Source organism: Tyto alba, unplaced genomic scaffold (genome assembly GCF_018691265.1).
Source record: "Tyto alba isolate M040663 unplaced genomic scaffold, T.alba_DEE_v4.0 Super-Scaffold_5, whole genome shotgun sequence".
Taxonomy (NCBI): domain Eukaryota; kingdom Metazoa; phylum Chordata; class Aves; order Strigiformes; family Tytonidae; genus Tyto; species Tyto alba.
This window is the reverse complement of record NW_024881326.1, coordinates 15,001,202-15,017,962: the sequence shown is the minus strand read 5'-3', so window position 1 is coordinate 15,017,962 and position 16,761 is coordinate 15,001,202. Positions and strand designations below refer to the sequence as shown.

The following is a 16,761-nucleotide window of genomic DNA, read 5'->3' as shown; positions in this document are numbered from 1 at the left end:
CTGGAGGATCCTGCTGCTGTCAAGTGAAACGTATAAAGCAGGCTTGTCCTATCCTATCAAAATCAAAAGGAGAATTCCAGCCCATTGCATCCGCAAATCAGCAACCCAGTTTGTAATTGGCAAAGGAAAACAAGGCTTCAGATCACAAACTGGAGGAAAAAATGACTCTGAAGCAAGACCACATTATTTCAAAAACAGTGACTCTGGTTTCAAGGTATTTTCTGGTATAAAAATCTCATCAAAACTTTCACATTAAGTTTTTTCACTGAACTGAAATAATTATTTGGTTTTGTGATGATTTTTTTCATTCTTGTGCATTCTTCAGCACAATTATTAACTACTCTTTCACTTGTTCCCAGCGTGTACTACAACAACAACAAAAAAAAAAATCCGGTCATACAGACAATTATTACTAGTGAAGAACCTGACCCAGCTCTTCTTTCCAAAGCAACAAAAGCTTTTCCATTAACTTAAAAAACAGCAGGGTGGCTCTGCAGTGAGGATACCAAAAGAGCATCTGTACCCAACACTGAGTTTTGCTGGTAGAAGGAGGGGGAGGAAGACGTCTCCAGGGAGCACAGCATCCTCCAAATAAACCAGCACATAACAACAGCGTGTTGCTGTGATGTTGAAGCCTGAACGTTAGTCACAGGAGACTATCAGGTAGATTGACTGGGGCAGCCACAGAACATACAGAATATCTTACTATGAGCAGAGAAGAACGAGGTGTAAAATCCAGGTTGTGGTTTACTGTGAGAAACATGCACACCTACCTTTGAACCAGGTGGTGCAGTCAAGCCTAAAAACGCATATACTGCATTGTTCTCTCGTGCTTCAAAGAAAGCTTCGTAGTCCTTCACCATGGGAGTTGGGGAGCGGGATGGAAACAGAAGACAGAAGTATGAATCATCAGAAATAATCGCAGCTCAATTCAGTGCGTTAACAAACCTCAACAGAGCAAACTGATTCCTACGGCCGAACGCAACGTGCAGAGTGTCACCTCAGATATTTATCATTAGCACTAATACCCTATACACTGTACTGTCTGAGAAGTGACAAGCTGGGACTTTCACTATCTGTTGCAACAAGATGCTGCTGTGAGAGGAGCTTCCACCCTGCCCAGAGGACAGCCTCCATAGCAAGGTAGCTGTTGTCACAGGTCTGGCGTGGCCGTCCCTCCTGCAGGACTGGGCTGAGCCTGCACCTTGTCATCAGAAACACTGATGTCCCCAGATGTCATTGCTAATTACTGATTAGTAATGGCGACTGTGCAACTCATTAACTCTTAAACCTGTTAGAAGTTAAACTTAAACCTGTAAATTGAGAGTACACCTTTTCCTATCACTTTTTGCATTAATGATTAGTCTGCACAAAAGAAGGAAATCAGGCAGCACTGTTCACTGTGTTCACTGCAGTACAGTTGCTCTGTATAGGCCACACAGCCACCTCCCAGCAAAATTCAGGTAAAAACAATGAAATACCAATGCTTCCTTGTCTGCCCCTTTTCACATTTGAGGCAGAATGCAGTGCTGTATGGAGTATAAATGACACAGCTTAGTTGTCTGCTAAGTTAGGAAAGAGCAAGCAAAAAGCCCACAGTGTGGCTCAGCAACAGCAGTTGCCAAACACCGACCAAACGAACCCAGGTTTGTGCAAGTCTGCCATTGTCTAAGTTACCACATACTTCCCTCACTCTGATTTCCAAACTCAGCACCTATCTGTCTTATGACTTCTCTCCCTTTTTAACTGAAGCAACAGTACCAGCCTCCTCCAGCTTTACTGGGGAATGTTTTGATGCAGGAGTCCTGGCTGAGAAACCCAAGACGAGGCAGCAGCTCAGAGCAGGCTCAGTCTCAGAGCTGAAGTCAGGGAAAGAGCTGCCATTAAGGGCACGCTGCTTCGCATGCCTGTCTGTCTGGTAGGCAAAAGCCTAAGAAATAGCAAATGTTGTTTGAAAAATAGCAGTGTGTTCAGAGCAGGGGTTGCTATAAGCAGAGGCTGTTGCAACTGAACAGAATAAAGTGCAGGCAACAGGGGATTCAAGCTGCTTAGAGATCAGGGATGTCAAATTATTGTTTGATTTGTACATGCAGCATTTGGGTGCTAGTTTGATAAAAATGTGTATGATTATGTTAAATCCTCCCTGAAGCCCTTCTGTTGACAGTACTGGAGCTGCTTGATAACAAAGGGGTTGTTTATCTTGCTAGTGCATAGTCCAGCAGTCTGCTTCATAGCATCTACCAGGAAAGGAATGCCTGTGACTAAGGAGCAGGGCTCATGCCAACTTGCACAGCATCTACAGTTACAGCCTTTCTGCTGTGCACAGGCCAATAAAAGTCAATTTGCTCATTCCTCTGCCAGTTATGCTGCATCAGATGAAACAAGCAGGGAAGTTTGTGCTTGAGGTGGATCAGATAAAGACATGAAGAGGTTCAAGCACGTGGGCACAGAATTAACTTTTACTTTCCTGAAAGCTAAACCATAGTAATTTGAATCCAGCTACACAAATTGACCAACTCCAAAAGTTCAAAGTGACATCAACTGAAATTTTGGGGATGAAATAAACCCACAGCAGGAACTGGTCTGAAGCATCTATACTTCTCAAAGTTCCTGTATTCAGAACTGCTGTGGGTTGCATTTGGGGATACATTAGACGTATCTCTGATAAGCAAGCATCCAGATCTAGGTGCATACAGCTTTTTCTCTTCCTGTCCCACTCCACTGCATAGCAAAACCCTGTTCTGCTGCACAGCTGCAGCAATGCAGCAGAAATCTGGCAACATTTCACTCATAAAGGACAACTGCCCGGTGACCTGCTTCCATCCCTAAAGCTCCCGTACACCAAGGGAGAAAGGTGATACTCTTGCAATTAGACTTCCTACTGGTACAGAAATATTTGCCTTTTTGTTTGTTTGTTTGTTTTTAAATAGAGATAACTGAACAGAATTTTCAATGCTTTGTGACTAGCCCCTTCTCAGCTTTCAGCTGCAGACAACTATTGATCATTACCTTTGTTGCTCCAAACCAACTTTTTTCCATGTTACAACCACAGTCAGTAAAATTTTGGGAGCAAAGTGGTACACTAGCTCTCTGTGGATATTGTTTCAAGTTCTGCTTTTATTGCAAGCAAAAAAAATTCCTGGCACATTAAGAATCATTTCTTTCAGTAGCCACAGAATCGCCTCACAAAGGTCCAGAACTGGAAGGTTCTGACTTAACAGACTTTGCAGGTCAGACTCAGACAGCAAAACAACTTAAAACCAACACACAGCACCAGAGGAATGCATACTGTGAGCTCTTTTCAGAAAATATTAAGTTTTAAAAATAAAATTAACAGTTAATCTAGTAATCATTCAAACACAGCCTGCTGAGTGGAAGTGCTGCAGGGCAACTTACTTTTGATCAAGCATTAAAATAATTACAAGTAGGAACTGTATTTGCAACATGAGTTTTAATCTCTTCAAGGCACTGGAGTAAGTGGACAGCAACAGCCTTCATTTTGCAAGCAGTACACAAAAACTGATCCCAAGAAGGATCAGAAAACTGATTTATGATCGTGGCAGACATCACTGCACACAAGCACTTGTTTTGGAAGTTGAACAGACTACAAAGTGATCTGGGATGCACGTGTATCAGCAAACCCCACATACAGAACAGCACTCTGAACTTGCTACAGAAGATAAGGTTGGTGCAACAGTGCCAGATTTCTGTGAAGTGTTAGTTCACAATCATGGTGAGCATGAGAATTAAAACACTTTGTAAGCTTTCAGAGCCATAAGAAGGGGAAAATACCCATAGGGGAAGAAAAAAAAATATATATATATACACACACACTGCAAGGTGGTGGTAGGCTCATTCCAGTAAGTAGCACAATGATTTGAGAATCAAGAGGTCCAAATTCTAATCTCTCCTCTATGGCTGCACTGGAATATTCAAGAATCAATTATTATTAAAATCCCAAGAGGAGGGGTAAATGTCTGACACCTTCCACACCCTGCACAGTTTGAACGCTTGAACCTACAGCTGGCCAAGTCCTTTCTTGCTGATCACAACGGCAAAACACAGACTATGGCAGTGAGTAAAAGGACTGGGACGAGAAGAGACGGAGACCTGGCGCCATTCCTTACCCCGAGGTACCGGCTGTCGTTGAAGAGCCGGGGCGGCAGAGGGTTCCCGCTCGCTGGCCGGCTGTCCTCAGGGACATTCTCGCGCATCCATTTCCGATTCTCCTCATTGGCGGCAATATCCTTTTCCTCAAATTCAATTTTGTTGGCTTCCAAGAAACCTAATACATCTTGTTGCTGTTTTTTAATCTGTCATAAAAGAGGGAGGGGAACAGAGAAAGCAAACAAAATCAGTCAAACAATTTTTTCTGCTGCTGATTATGCAAATCCAGGGTTCAATTCAGAAACAAGGTGCAAAATAGGTTGAAAATGGAAGTGGTAAAAAAATGCTCAGAATAAAAAAGTATCTTCTAAAGACTCATATCTGAGCTTTGACTTGGCTCCTATATAATTCAACAGGCTGAAGTCTAAAGACACTGTCCCTGTACACATGTGAGTGTTGTGAACCTTAAAGGTCTCCACCCAAAAGCAAAGGTGTGAGCAGTCCCATTGCAGAGACTGTGTTGGCCGGGCTTTACAATTAACTCAGGGAAACGTTGTTTTTTCAGGTGCAGCGAAGTTGGCTGGAGGCACATTTGAGGTACAGCCCACTTCCTTCATGCCCCTGGAAGCACAGGCTGAACCCACCCTTCTCGGAGTCCAGGTTTTTGTCCTCCTCATGTAGGCCATGCACCTCGCTGCGGGGACTTCCTGACAGAGATCTCATCAAGTCGTCATTAACAGTAAGATCTCAAAGCAGTTTTGGCTCATGGTTCTTTGGACAAAAACACGTTCCTCTGCTGTGCTCTGGGTTTCAGCAGTGGCAGGTATGGTCTCTGGAGAGCCGTGACCCCGCATCTCCCATCCTTGGTCATCTCAAGGAGATGTCTCGGGGGGCTGACTGCACAGGCTGGATGAGACCCCACACCTGATGCAGCCTGTCGTCTGCATAGTCACACAGCACCCAAGTGAAAAGCAGGCTCCGTGTGGCAAAAACTGTGCTTTTTACAGGAAAGGTGGTTTTTATTACTGTCATATATGAATTATTGACTTCTTGATAGAGAGATGTTCTGTTTATGCTCTGTTCTTCCTCTGCATGACTTCACCACCATAAGGGAAATTATAACCATACGCATCCTGGCAAACAATAAAAAATGGGATTTAATGGGAAATTTGTTCTCATCAAATTTTTCCCATCACTACAAAACCAATCCGAGGCCTGGCTTTAGCCTAATTAGCTCAGTGCAACAAAAGCAGTGCTTCATACAGATGTTGCACTGCTTCTAATTCAGGCCAGCCACCAGCTCCCCCGAGCAGCCTCTCCATATACGGCAAAGGGAAACCAGGCAGCTCCCGGCGAGCAGCGGAGCCAAATAGGGTGCCTGTGCCCCTGGCTCACACAGCCCCACACCCCCGGGGCCCGGAGCCAGAGTGGGAGCCGGAGGGAGGGCGCAAGGTTTTAGGAGAAGTGCTGCCCTGGAAGGATGCGGCTGGGAGGAGCAGAGCCTGGTGTCTCGGAAGAGGAGACGGCCATGCCTTGGCAGACTTGAAGCATCCACTGACGGGTTCTTTGCCAGCTCCTTTGGAGCCATCGCTGCTGGCTGCGCAGGCCATGACAGGAACCAGTCCAGGTTAAACTAGATCTTGGGCAGTGTGGTTTGTTTTTAATAAACCTAGATAGATAGATCTTCCTCTGCATCTAGCTCGGTGTAGTGCAAAGGGACCAGCCCTGCCCTCCCGACAGAGGAAGGAAGTGCTCCCAGCCTCAGCGAGGAGGCCACCTGCCCAGGGCTGCGAGAGCCAACGTCACCCCTCCTAACACCTCAGCAGAGGAGCTGCTGGACTCGCTGAACGAGTACCCTTGTACCCTTAAACAGAAGGATATTGCTGAGCATTAGCTAATGTTCATCATGGCTAAAAAGAAATAAAAATGGACAAGTTAATACCACTCTGAGGAAATAATTCACCTTACAGGCCGTACAGAAAAATATTTCTCAGCAAACTCAGATCTACTGGTAAGAGATGTCTTTGCTTGCCTTTAACAACCAGGGTCACAACAAAAGGGAGCAGTCTGGGGAAGTTTTTCTCCATTGTGCCATACAGCTCAGAGGAAAAAAAAAAAAAAAAAAAAAAAAGAGTGAGCACTTCCTTCATGAACTATTCTGTAGGATAAAATAAAGGAAAGGTCTTTCTAATTATAAACTCCTCTGCCAGTGGTCAGTATCTAAGGCAACATACTGACCTGGCAATAAATGGAATTTTTTTTCCCTCAGACTAGTTATATTTTAATTAACCATTTCCCACCATTTGTAAATTACAGATCCAGCTAGTTTTCATTAGTCTCGGGTCCTTAATTTGTTCAAAATCTGCTGCTTAGCAAGAACACACTTTGAGATATCCCTGAGTTCTTAAGAAAAAAAAAAAATTTTCCCCCAGTCTACTATTAAACTATACACTCTGCCATGTAAAACAAGAGCTCTAAGTTTTACAATAATTAGCATTTTGATCTCCTGAGAAGTCTCTTTATTTGTTATATCATTTTCACTGTTAGACTGCCTCCTAGCCATACACACATCTGCACACTCCCTACAGCATCTCAGCTCCGTCTCACAGTGCAGACTCTACATACCCAGTCCTTTCATGCAGCACCCAGCCTGAGAGGGCCTGACTACCACAGCCATTAAGATGCTTCTTCAACATGAAGAAAATGCCTCTGGCTACCCTATATTACCATTATTCCATATGATTAATTTTATAAATAAAGCTTTACCCTTAGACATATGTATGCAAAACATCTCTCTCTACGCTGCCACACTGAGCAAAAATAGAGCAAAACAGGCATTCTCCAGGCTTAATGGGCAAGGACAGTCTCTGGGTCATTTTTTCACCTACAGGTAGCAATCCCAAGTTCACGACTGTGGCTCCAAAGGGCTATCGCAGCAGACAACCCTCTCTGCTTTTTTATGAAGAGCTAGCAAAGCTGGAAATGTATTTTTTCTGCTAGAAAAGGCACTGTGTGGGAAGCAAACATGGCAGTTTGGTCTCTGCCTCTCTGTCTGTGGTCAAAGGAGGTTATTCTCTAAAGAACTGTAAAGAAAAGCAAGGAGCTGGTGTTGATGCATGAACAGTATTAGTTTGAAATCCCAGTTTTCTGGCCAAAAATAAAAAAACAAGTTGGAAGATTAAGAGGTGATGTCTTTCTCCCAGCTCCTCACACATGTCCGCCGACCATGGTGACAAGCACTTACACAAGAACATTAAATGCTCCAGAGAAACATGGCACCAACTGCTGGGTAGAACAGACACCGAGCTGCCAGATCACATTATTTTATGGGATTTTATTTAGAAAACTTCTATTAATCTCAGGCACTGGAATTCCACTGGGAAGCAAGTGCCTAAAATAGAGCAAGAGATGCTGCTGCTGCTGCTTCACGGTATTTTGTCTTACTCAAAAGGGCATATACTCTCTTCAGGACAAGAGCCTGGAAGATGGTTCCTGCTGCCCATGTTTGGGAAGAAGCGACAAGCTTTTCTTCAGGATGCATTTGTCAACACGCAGCACTCACTTCCCAAAAAAACCCTCTCCCAGTTGCCTAACTGCACCCTTCCAGATACCGCACCTCGACCCACGCAAACAACTGTCATGTCAAAAGCTATTCTGGCCTCTGAGCTGCAGCTAACTGCAGTTTGCAAACACAAAAATCCTTGTTTATGCTGAGTGCTCCTGACACATTTTGCAGGGCAGAGAGCGCCAGTGGAGAGCTGGGAATGTGTGTACGGCCAGTGCAGGAGCTGGGGAGCCGAGTCACACCGCTGAGGCCGAGGGACCAGCGCTGGAGAGGCACGAGGACTTGTGGGCAGACACAAAAGCACGAGAACAACAGAAGCATCGTGGACAGGGACAAATAGACAACTGCAAGGAAGGTAAGAGGCTGTGGGCAGGAGAGGATGGGAATGAGCAAAATGGATGGATGGAGATGGGGTAAAATCCCAGGGTGGAGGTGGGATGGAGGCAGAAGGATGGAAGGAGAAGGGTTGGGGCGAGGAGCAGAAGTCAGTACCGCATCCCGCTGGAGCTCACCACAGCCCTGCTGGAGGAAATCATACCCTTGTGAAAGCCAGCTTTGACCAAAAATGCCTTTATCCCCAGCCCCCACAAAAACACACCTGAACACACTGACTCATGCCTCTCTGGGCATTCTTGGCGGAAAAACATCTAAAATTACTCAGGTGAGTCGAAATGTTATACTTTTTGCTGATGCTCCTAAGATAATGTTGAAAGGAAACATGTAGCCAAATGAATCTATTTTCACTTTGTTTTGTCTCTCAATGTCTGTTCCACAGACAGAAATAACTTTATGGCAAGTTACCGGCGGTTAAGCGAAGTCTCACCACCAAGCTGTGATCTTCTGCATACAGAATCCTCACAAGCAACATTAGAAGCTGATGCTTCCAGACGACTTCTTTTTTTTTTTAAGATACCCTTGTGTATCAAGATTCTCTTCCTTTCCAGTTACAAGCCAATCATGACATACTAAGCTTTCAACAGAGCACGTGCACAGAATAACATTATGAAAATTAGTAGTTTAAGATTATGAACAAATATTGTTCCTCACTTGAATACACATCAGTAGTTAAATTCACTGTTCTAACTCTCATCAGTGGATGGCATCAGTAATGCAAGAGAAACCATGTCAAAGCTGCCTAGAGTAGAGATGGGTGATGTTCTCCAGCAAATTGCAGTCCATCGAAAACGGAGCTTTAACCCCAAACTGAGCAGAAAACTTTCCAGAAAATGCTGCAACATTTCAGACTCAGTATTTTTTTTCTCCTCCAACTCCAAATCTCTACTCAGTGGGAATTAAACAAAACAAAACAAAACACCTCAACTAAAAGATAATAAACAAAGAGGAAGGGTGGGGCGATGCTGCAGGAGCCTGGTCCAGAGAGCAGGCGATACTCCAGCTCCAGCCAGGACTGTAAACTGGCTGTCCAACAGCCAGCCTCTCTTAGCACTACTCCACTGCAAGGCAACAGTTGTTCTAAATACTTTACTGAAATTAACTTCAAAGAAGTTTCTATCTTATTTGGTACACACAGGCATATACATACAAAAGAATAGCCTAGGTTGCACTGCTGGCAAAGAGGGGGTTTTAGGTTTTAAGTCTTGTTATTTTTTCAGTTTATAAATAAATTTCTTGTTGGACAATAGACATGTTTTGGAAATCTATTTATAGACCACTGGAACCCTAAGTAAGTTTACAGTTCGAGCGCTGCTGTTTTGATCATACAACAAACTTTCCCATGCCAAGGAAGTGGCTGCTGCTGTGCTGTTCCGGCACACGGCATTCTCCACCATTTCTGTGGGTCCTTGTGTCCTGTCCTCCACGCAGGGAAAAAACACAGATTTCCACCCCCTGCCCCCCAAATATGCGATTAAATGGCTCATACATTGTTGAAACGATTTAAAAGAACTTTAAAGAGCTTCCCTATAAAGTTCCCAGCCATGGTTATAGCATCACTTCTAGCATCCAGCTCGGGCTGGACACGTGGCCTGAGCTGTCTCTCCCAACCTCAGAGCCAAGAGCCAGCACCAGGACAGCAGAGAAGCAACATTTTACAGCGGATCTAGATCTTGCTCACTTCTCAACTGAGTTTAAAGACAAAACTAGCTTTAAAAGGGTATTTTTACCATTTCCAACTCCAGCCTTCTAGGTTCTAGATAAGGAAAAGCAACTACACCTTTAAAGTCATTGCATTTTAAGCCACTTACGATTTTAAACATGCTGTTTCATCATTAGGGGGCAATTCCTTAAATCACAAGGGATATCTGCTTTGTGCAGAAAGGTGAAAAAGTTCAAATCCCCAGATGATGCTACCACTTGCAGCCAGACTGGTAGCCAGCAGTTCAAACAGTTCAGTACCTTTGGAGGGTTGATAAGCTCAAATTTAAACAGCGAATGGGAAAAGTGCAGCCTAAGAAATCTTCAGCAAACTCCAGTGGCAGCCAGCAGTGCCGTCCTTTCGCTCACTGCAGCTGAGGTGAAAATATCCAGAAAGTGCTTTTCTTTGGAGAGAGCAGGGCAGCACGAGGAATGCTGCACTGCTGCCAAGACAAATTAACTTGCCGCAGGGTGTCCTGCAGGCTGAGCTGCACACCGTGACTTTAGGACTTCACCACCTCTGCTGCTGTGGCTGGCTAACACTATAGCTATTCACAGCCACTTTTTTGGAGTTAAAAAAAAGTTTGATTTTGTTTTTTTTTTTTACATTTCTCATCTGTTTTCTAAGATGATAATGCCTTCCTCATGTGAGTTGCTAACGCAGAGGCTAATACTTGAAAATTAGCTGCAAAACGCTTATAATTTCACCTCCCAGTAAAACATAATTTGTAGGAGTTATGCAGCACAGCAGGCTCAGCTATGCATTTAAATGTCACAGATTCCTGACGGCCCCTCTAAGCTTGTTCTCCACCCCCTGGATACTACAGCCAGACTCCCTTCAGAGACAAAATATCTCTGAGCTGGCTTGCTCCTAGCCCCCATCAGAGTTTTCTCTGTTTTTACTGTAATATTCAAGGAGCCATTTTTTTGTATAAAGTGGTTTTGTTGGTTTTATTTGAATGAATAAGTCAGATTCCCCCCCCCCTCCCATATTAGCTTAAAATTCAGAGGTGCCAGTTCTGGTGGCCAACACCCACTGTAAATAGTGGTCAAAGGGTGGGAAACTTGTAGGCACCTACAGCAATGACCTGCCTGATCAGAGCATTGCAGGCTGTCTCTGAGGTCTCTCCCAGCGATTCATGTCTCACTCTTATTTCTCTGTGCCTGGTAGAACATCTACCTATTTTTAGGTCTGGGCAATTAGCATTACAGAACTCAAACCACTTCTTTTTTTCTGGCTATTTTAAGCAGAGCATTACATGTAGCAAAGTCATCATTCTCGCTCAATGCTTGGTTTCTGGTCTGTAAGGAATGAGATTGAGGACAAACATAGCAAAACCACCATGAACTTATGTGACCTAAATCAAATGCAGGAGGCTGGAAAAGCTCATGCTGTACTTGTGCTGCCTTTTTTTTTTTTTTTTTTTTTTTTCTTCAGAAATCAGGCAGTGTCCAGATGGGCTCCATATGTACTTACTGTCTCCCTCCAGGGCCCTTTGGGAAAGCCCATGGCATATCAACATGTATCCTGCATAGCTGCTACAGCAGCCCTCTCTTGATGTGGTTTGCCCCAGCAGCTTAAAAGTTGTTTACTTGGACATGGCTCTCTCCACCTGGCATCCACTGACCCCGGGCTGTATTAGCACCACGTGCTAGCCCAAGACCCAGGGCAGGAGAGAATGGGCTCCAGCTCGCCGCGAGAGCAGCAACCAGATTCCCATTTCTCATGTGTGGTTCTGGAAGACACTTTTTAAAAGCAGGACAAAGTCCTGGGGTGAAAGGACACAAAATGACCACCACTCAAGAGCAAGGCTGAGGAAGATAATCTAAGCTCCTGAAAGGTTTCTGCAAACCTAACCTGGAGGTTGCATCACATCTGGAAGCAAACGGTCTGCCTACAATGGGGCATTATCCAGGCATAAGGTACCACACCACAGATCAGATTTTGCAGCACAAGCCATGAGTATAGCTAGAACAAAGGACAAAGTCTGTACTTCCCGAAACAAGACTGCAACTTGCTCCAGAAACCACAGAAAGTTGCATAAATGGAAAAGCTGATTCATGAGAACAAAAATAAAAGCTTCTCTTATGGATTATAATGCCATTATAAGTGCACTCATTCAATAACCCAAAGCCTAAAAAGTTGTTAAATCCCACATCAACAAAACCCAAGTCAAAAGATCCTAGTGCATTCAACAAGTTTTCTCCTACCAGAAGAACCAAACACGAAAGTTAATGTCACTTCCACGTACTAAAGTCCTTGGGAACAAGATTCTTCATGAAGCACAAGGCCCTTATGGACCCAACTCCCACTCACTTTTATTTACCCTTTGACACAGACTGCAAAGAGAATAAAATCCCCAGTGGGAGTTTGGCTTTTAGCCACCCGAGCCTGCTCTGGACAGTTCAGCCAGTAACACAGGCCTGGCTCCCCTGTTTGGTACAGCCCAGTAAAGCAGGTCCCCAGTTGCCATGTCACTGACTTGCTACTGAATTTCAAGGAATCGTTGCCTTTGCACTCTGTACGTGTGTACATGCACTGTGCATGTGCATATACGCCGGAACGGCGGGACAGCACACACTGCCTATGCTCAAGGCAAGGACTTTTGCACCTCAAAGTATGGTATACATTTAGGACAGGTAATGGTGTAAGTACCACTAATGCCTGGTTTCCATCACCACAGGATGCACACGGGACAGCGCGTTACTTCCCACCCAGGGCAGATCCAGGTGAGTACTCAGTGCCACACCACTGCAGGCAGAGGTGTAAATACAGTGCTGTGAACAGCGTGCAACACTGGTGCAATGGTTGTGGAAAGCAACTGCTCAGAAATAGGTTCCAAAGGCTCTTTACAGCTACACCGTATGATGACTTGGGGTATTTGGGATATTTGTCTACAAAAGTAGACATCTGCTAGCAAAACTTGAGGCTGGAGCACATTAAGCAACGCCCTTAACCATGTTGTGGGTATAATGACATGAGCAGTTGACAGAAGCAAATCTGTAAATTCACCTTTGTTAGTGTTGCATGATATGAACAGTCAAAAATATATGGCCTCAAATGGTATGAATTCCTTCATTTAAATGTACACAGGATTCGAGTTTAATGTCGCAGCAGGAGTTTTGAATGTCGCTAGTTTTGCATCAGACATGCAATGCAGCCAATTCTACTAAAGCTCTATTACAATCAAATTCTAATAAGAAAGCTACTAAAAGGCCATAAATAGGTCAGAACTGACTTGCTGCATTGCATCAAATGTCTGTTTAGCTACTTTCCTCCAGCAGTGGCCAAGAGCAGATTCCTTTACCCATTAGTCAAGTATGAAGACAAGTAACATTTCCTTATTTATATCTATATCTTCTCAGCTTCTGGCAAACAGCAGTAGCCACACCGCCTAATGAAGCCTTAATTACTTTTTAATGTGTTTTAAGTTTACTTTCTATGAAGGCACCTTAAGGATCAATGTATTATCACATCTTAAGTCAAATTCTGCTCTGAACTTATAAGCGGAGGGGGGTGAATCATTCATCCTTTTATACCTGCTTGTCAAGGACTATTGTGGTGTTACCAGGTTTCGAACACAGAACACCTCATCATCAGCAATGCTTGAGGACAATGTATAAAAGTACCATTTAATAAACTTCAGATTTTGTTTCAGTACATAAAACTGGTTCTTTGCCAGCTGAAAACCCACCTCTTTTCCTACCAAAGCCACCAAATTCAGAAGCAAACCTTTCTCTCTTTAGGCTGCAAGAAAAAGGAGGGTGACATTGTGCATTCCCCTTTAACTCTCCTCCTTACTGACTGCTCCCCAATATGTTTTTTTCAGTCACCCATTTAGCATTTCCTGGCCTGCTAAGGCTCAGGTACCACACTGACAGCATCCAACTTGTTTTGCCCAAGAGTGCAGCCCAGCCACAAGCCTCCTCGGCAGATATACAAAACTCACAAAAGTGTTCTGGATGGCTGTGCAGATCAGATGCAACATGCCTTTAGACAGGATATCTGTGTCCTCACCAGAAAAATAAATTAAGCATCCCTCTGTCTGCTTTAGATGCTTCTATTAATTCTGTGAAGTGCTTAAAAAGAGTCACTATTGCCAAATCAAAGTTATGCAGAAGTCAGTATGCCGGTGCTCTTCTCCATAGCCATCATGGCCTGTTAAAAGACTAGAAGCATAGAAGTAATACAAAATATTACCTCAAGGTTTTATCGCAAATATGGATTAACTCATTGTACTACAATAAACATGCATGTCTCGTGTTTCACTTTTCTTAAGTACAGGTTCTCCCTAGTTAGCTCAGCTCCTCAGCTGGAAACACATTTGAGATCATCCTGGAGGAAGGAGCTACATGGTTAAAACTGAGAACTGCAATACAAAGGAATTAATTTACTGTTATGATTGGGTTCAAATAACTGAAGATACTCACTCCATGTGTGGACATCTTTGCTTTACGCATATAAGCACTGGGCCCAACACACCAACTTATACTGACAATCAGGTTATTAATTGCTGTGGGAGAAAGAACCACTATACATTACACGACTCCAAGGTGATCTGTTTCTAAATCCAAGGGGAAAAAATAAGGATCTCTGTGTAGTTCACATCACGGTCCTTGGTAACATGGATTTACTAAATCCTGTGTAATGCTACTTTTCAATTGGCAGGTAAGTGGTGTTCCACCAGAAAGCTTTCCATCTGGCTAATGATGGATACAGTGACTGAAGTGCCACAACTAAAAAACCTTGGCTGTGCCACATGTCTGAATAACTCCCACCCCCCACCATGTGATTCAAAGAAAGATGTACATACAATATGAACAGTTGTCATATATTGTCTCGGTTTTTAAACTGTGATGGTTTTTGCATGCCGATACCTCTGAGCACATTACTGCACTGGCTGATGTACAACGCCTCTGGGGACCACCAGTCACCTCTCTAAATACAGATCCCTTTCGTGCATCAAGAGATTAGCTTTTTGTTTGTTTGGGGGCTGGGGGGGGGGGTGTGGTTATTTGTAACTTCAAAAAAAAGCCCGCAAAAAACAAACATGAAAAGTGACAGCAATGCCTAATAGGATTATTTGTCTGGATTTCAAAAACAATCCCCACACAGCCAAAACTTCAATTTTCAGGGGTTTTAATGCAAGATTTTAAACATTTAAAATCTCTTTCCATCATCAGCCAAAAGATAGAACCATTTCCTCATGGGATGGCAGCAAGCCTTTTTACATGTTATATTTCCACACACGTGAAACACAAGATCCCCAGCAGTTGGGAAAGGAAGGAGTTAAAACTCAGTGAGTCACAAGAGGGGCTGGCAGCACCAGACCTGTTACTAGAAGAGGCATCAAACCTCAATAAATGCAGGAACACAGAAAAACAGTGAGTGCAAATGAAGCTTCCAACTGCTGAACACCGGGCAAGGTGTTTAAGGTCCAGAGAGATGTCAGTCTTACACTTACCCTCTCTCAACAGAAAGGATCTGCGCTTGATTTAGACCCGGGGGCATGCCTGACTACTGCTTACCTCTCTGCCCATGCTGGGCTTCAGCCCCAAGAGGTGAGAGGAGCAGCTCAATTCTCCTCTCCTTTCAGGTCATTTCTGCAAACGGCTCCACCTGGAGCCCTGTTTAATTAAGGATGAACTTTGCACTTGAAGCATCCTGGTGTCTCTGGGCTCTGTCTGGCAGCAGCTTGAAACTCATGTGCCCAGACCTCTCCAGCAGGAAAAGCCTGCCCATCCCCACACAGAGGCTCCGTCGAGGCTGCTCCCAAACCTCACCTCCTCCCAAACCTCACCTCCTCCAGCACCAAGTCCAGGTCTGGTTATCCGGGAGATACGATCAAGGGAGCACGGCTTGTCACTGGGACTGTATACACTCAACCTGCATAAATCAGGGTTACAGAAAGAGGCCTCTCTTTGAACTCCTAAAGTTTGTCTCTGAGCATGTATTTGCCCCTTCTTGCACCAGCATGTGCCTTGGCAGGGAGGGATACGTGGAGGTCTGAACTGGAGAAGCTCTTCCAGTCACACAGCAGTACTGTTTAGGGGGGTCTCAACCCACCTCAGCATGCTGACATGGATTCTTGTGCCATCACAAGGAAAGGCACAGGGCAGGGAAGGGAAGGGAAGGAGCCAGGGGATGCAGGACTCCCTCTCCCAGAGCAATGCTGTCTGAAAATATACATCAAAAGGTGGCCTCAGGCCATTCCTGTCTCAGGCCTTTGCTTCATTCAGCAACAGGAAGGATTTGTAAGTGCAAATACTCACATATCAGGACTTATTTTAGTTTCTTTTGTGACTAGACTACTGAAGCTAGCCAAAATAAATTTATCTTGCAAAATCAAGTTTCCAGACCTAAGCCTCCCCTTACCTTGTTTTAGATGAGAACATAAAGAAATGTTGATGTATTGCAAAGCCATAGTTTGAACCACGTGCACTGACACCATCCATGAACCACTGCAGCACCCACAATTGTCAGAATCAAAAGGAAAACAGCACCATTAAAATACAAAATAAATTGACCCTTGGCAATTTTCTAAGTCAATTTTGTGGCATTTGACTTTCATAAGCCTGAAGACTGCTCGTCTGGTCCAAAACCAACAGAGAGACAGCTTCCTACTGCGGGAATACAGGCTCCATTATCTCAGTTATCCGTTAACAAAGCATAAGCAGCAGCAGAATATGAACTCCTCATTTATTACGCACAGTTGTCTGCAGCAGACTTGGAGCTTGGCAGGCTGTATTCCCCGGACATCTAACGTGCGCCTAGCCGCAGCATCCAAACTCTGCGCAGGGTTAAATAAAAACAAACAGATCAGCTCCTCCCTAAAACCAGTATAAAACTAACACAACTGAACATCACAAACATGAGAGTGGCAGGAAAAGCAGACAAAGGAACCAAATGCACATTGCATTATCCTGCAGCAAACACCAAGCTTCCAAGACTATCTGGGAGAAGGAAGTGCAAACCCCAGCACCTGCTTAACAAA

At 44.2% G+C, this 16,761-nt stretch overlaps 1 protein-coding gene across 1 annotated transcript in view; it reads right to left on the bottom strand.

Annotated features, from left to right (window-relative positions):
- SH3BGRL (SH3 domain binding glutamate rich protein like) overlaps positions 1 to 16,761 on the bottom strand; it is a 36,310-nt gene that overhangs the window by 6,210 nt on the left and 13,339 nt on the right. The window contains exons 2-3 of the mRNA XM_042807285.1: positions 4,128 to 4,313; positions 774 to 854 (exon numbers count right to left, since the gene is read on the bottom strand). Of these exons, the coding sequence (XP_042663219.1) occupies positions 774 to 854; positions 4,128 to 4,313 (267 nt within the window). The remainder of the gene's footprint in view (positions 1 to 773; positions 855 to 4,127; positions 4,314 to 16,761) is intronic.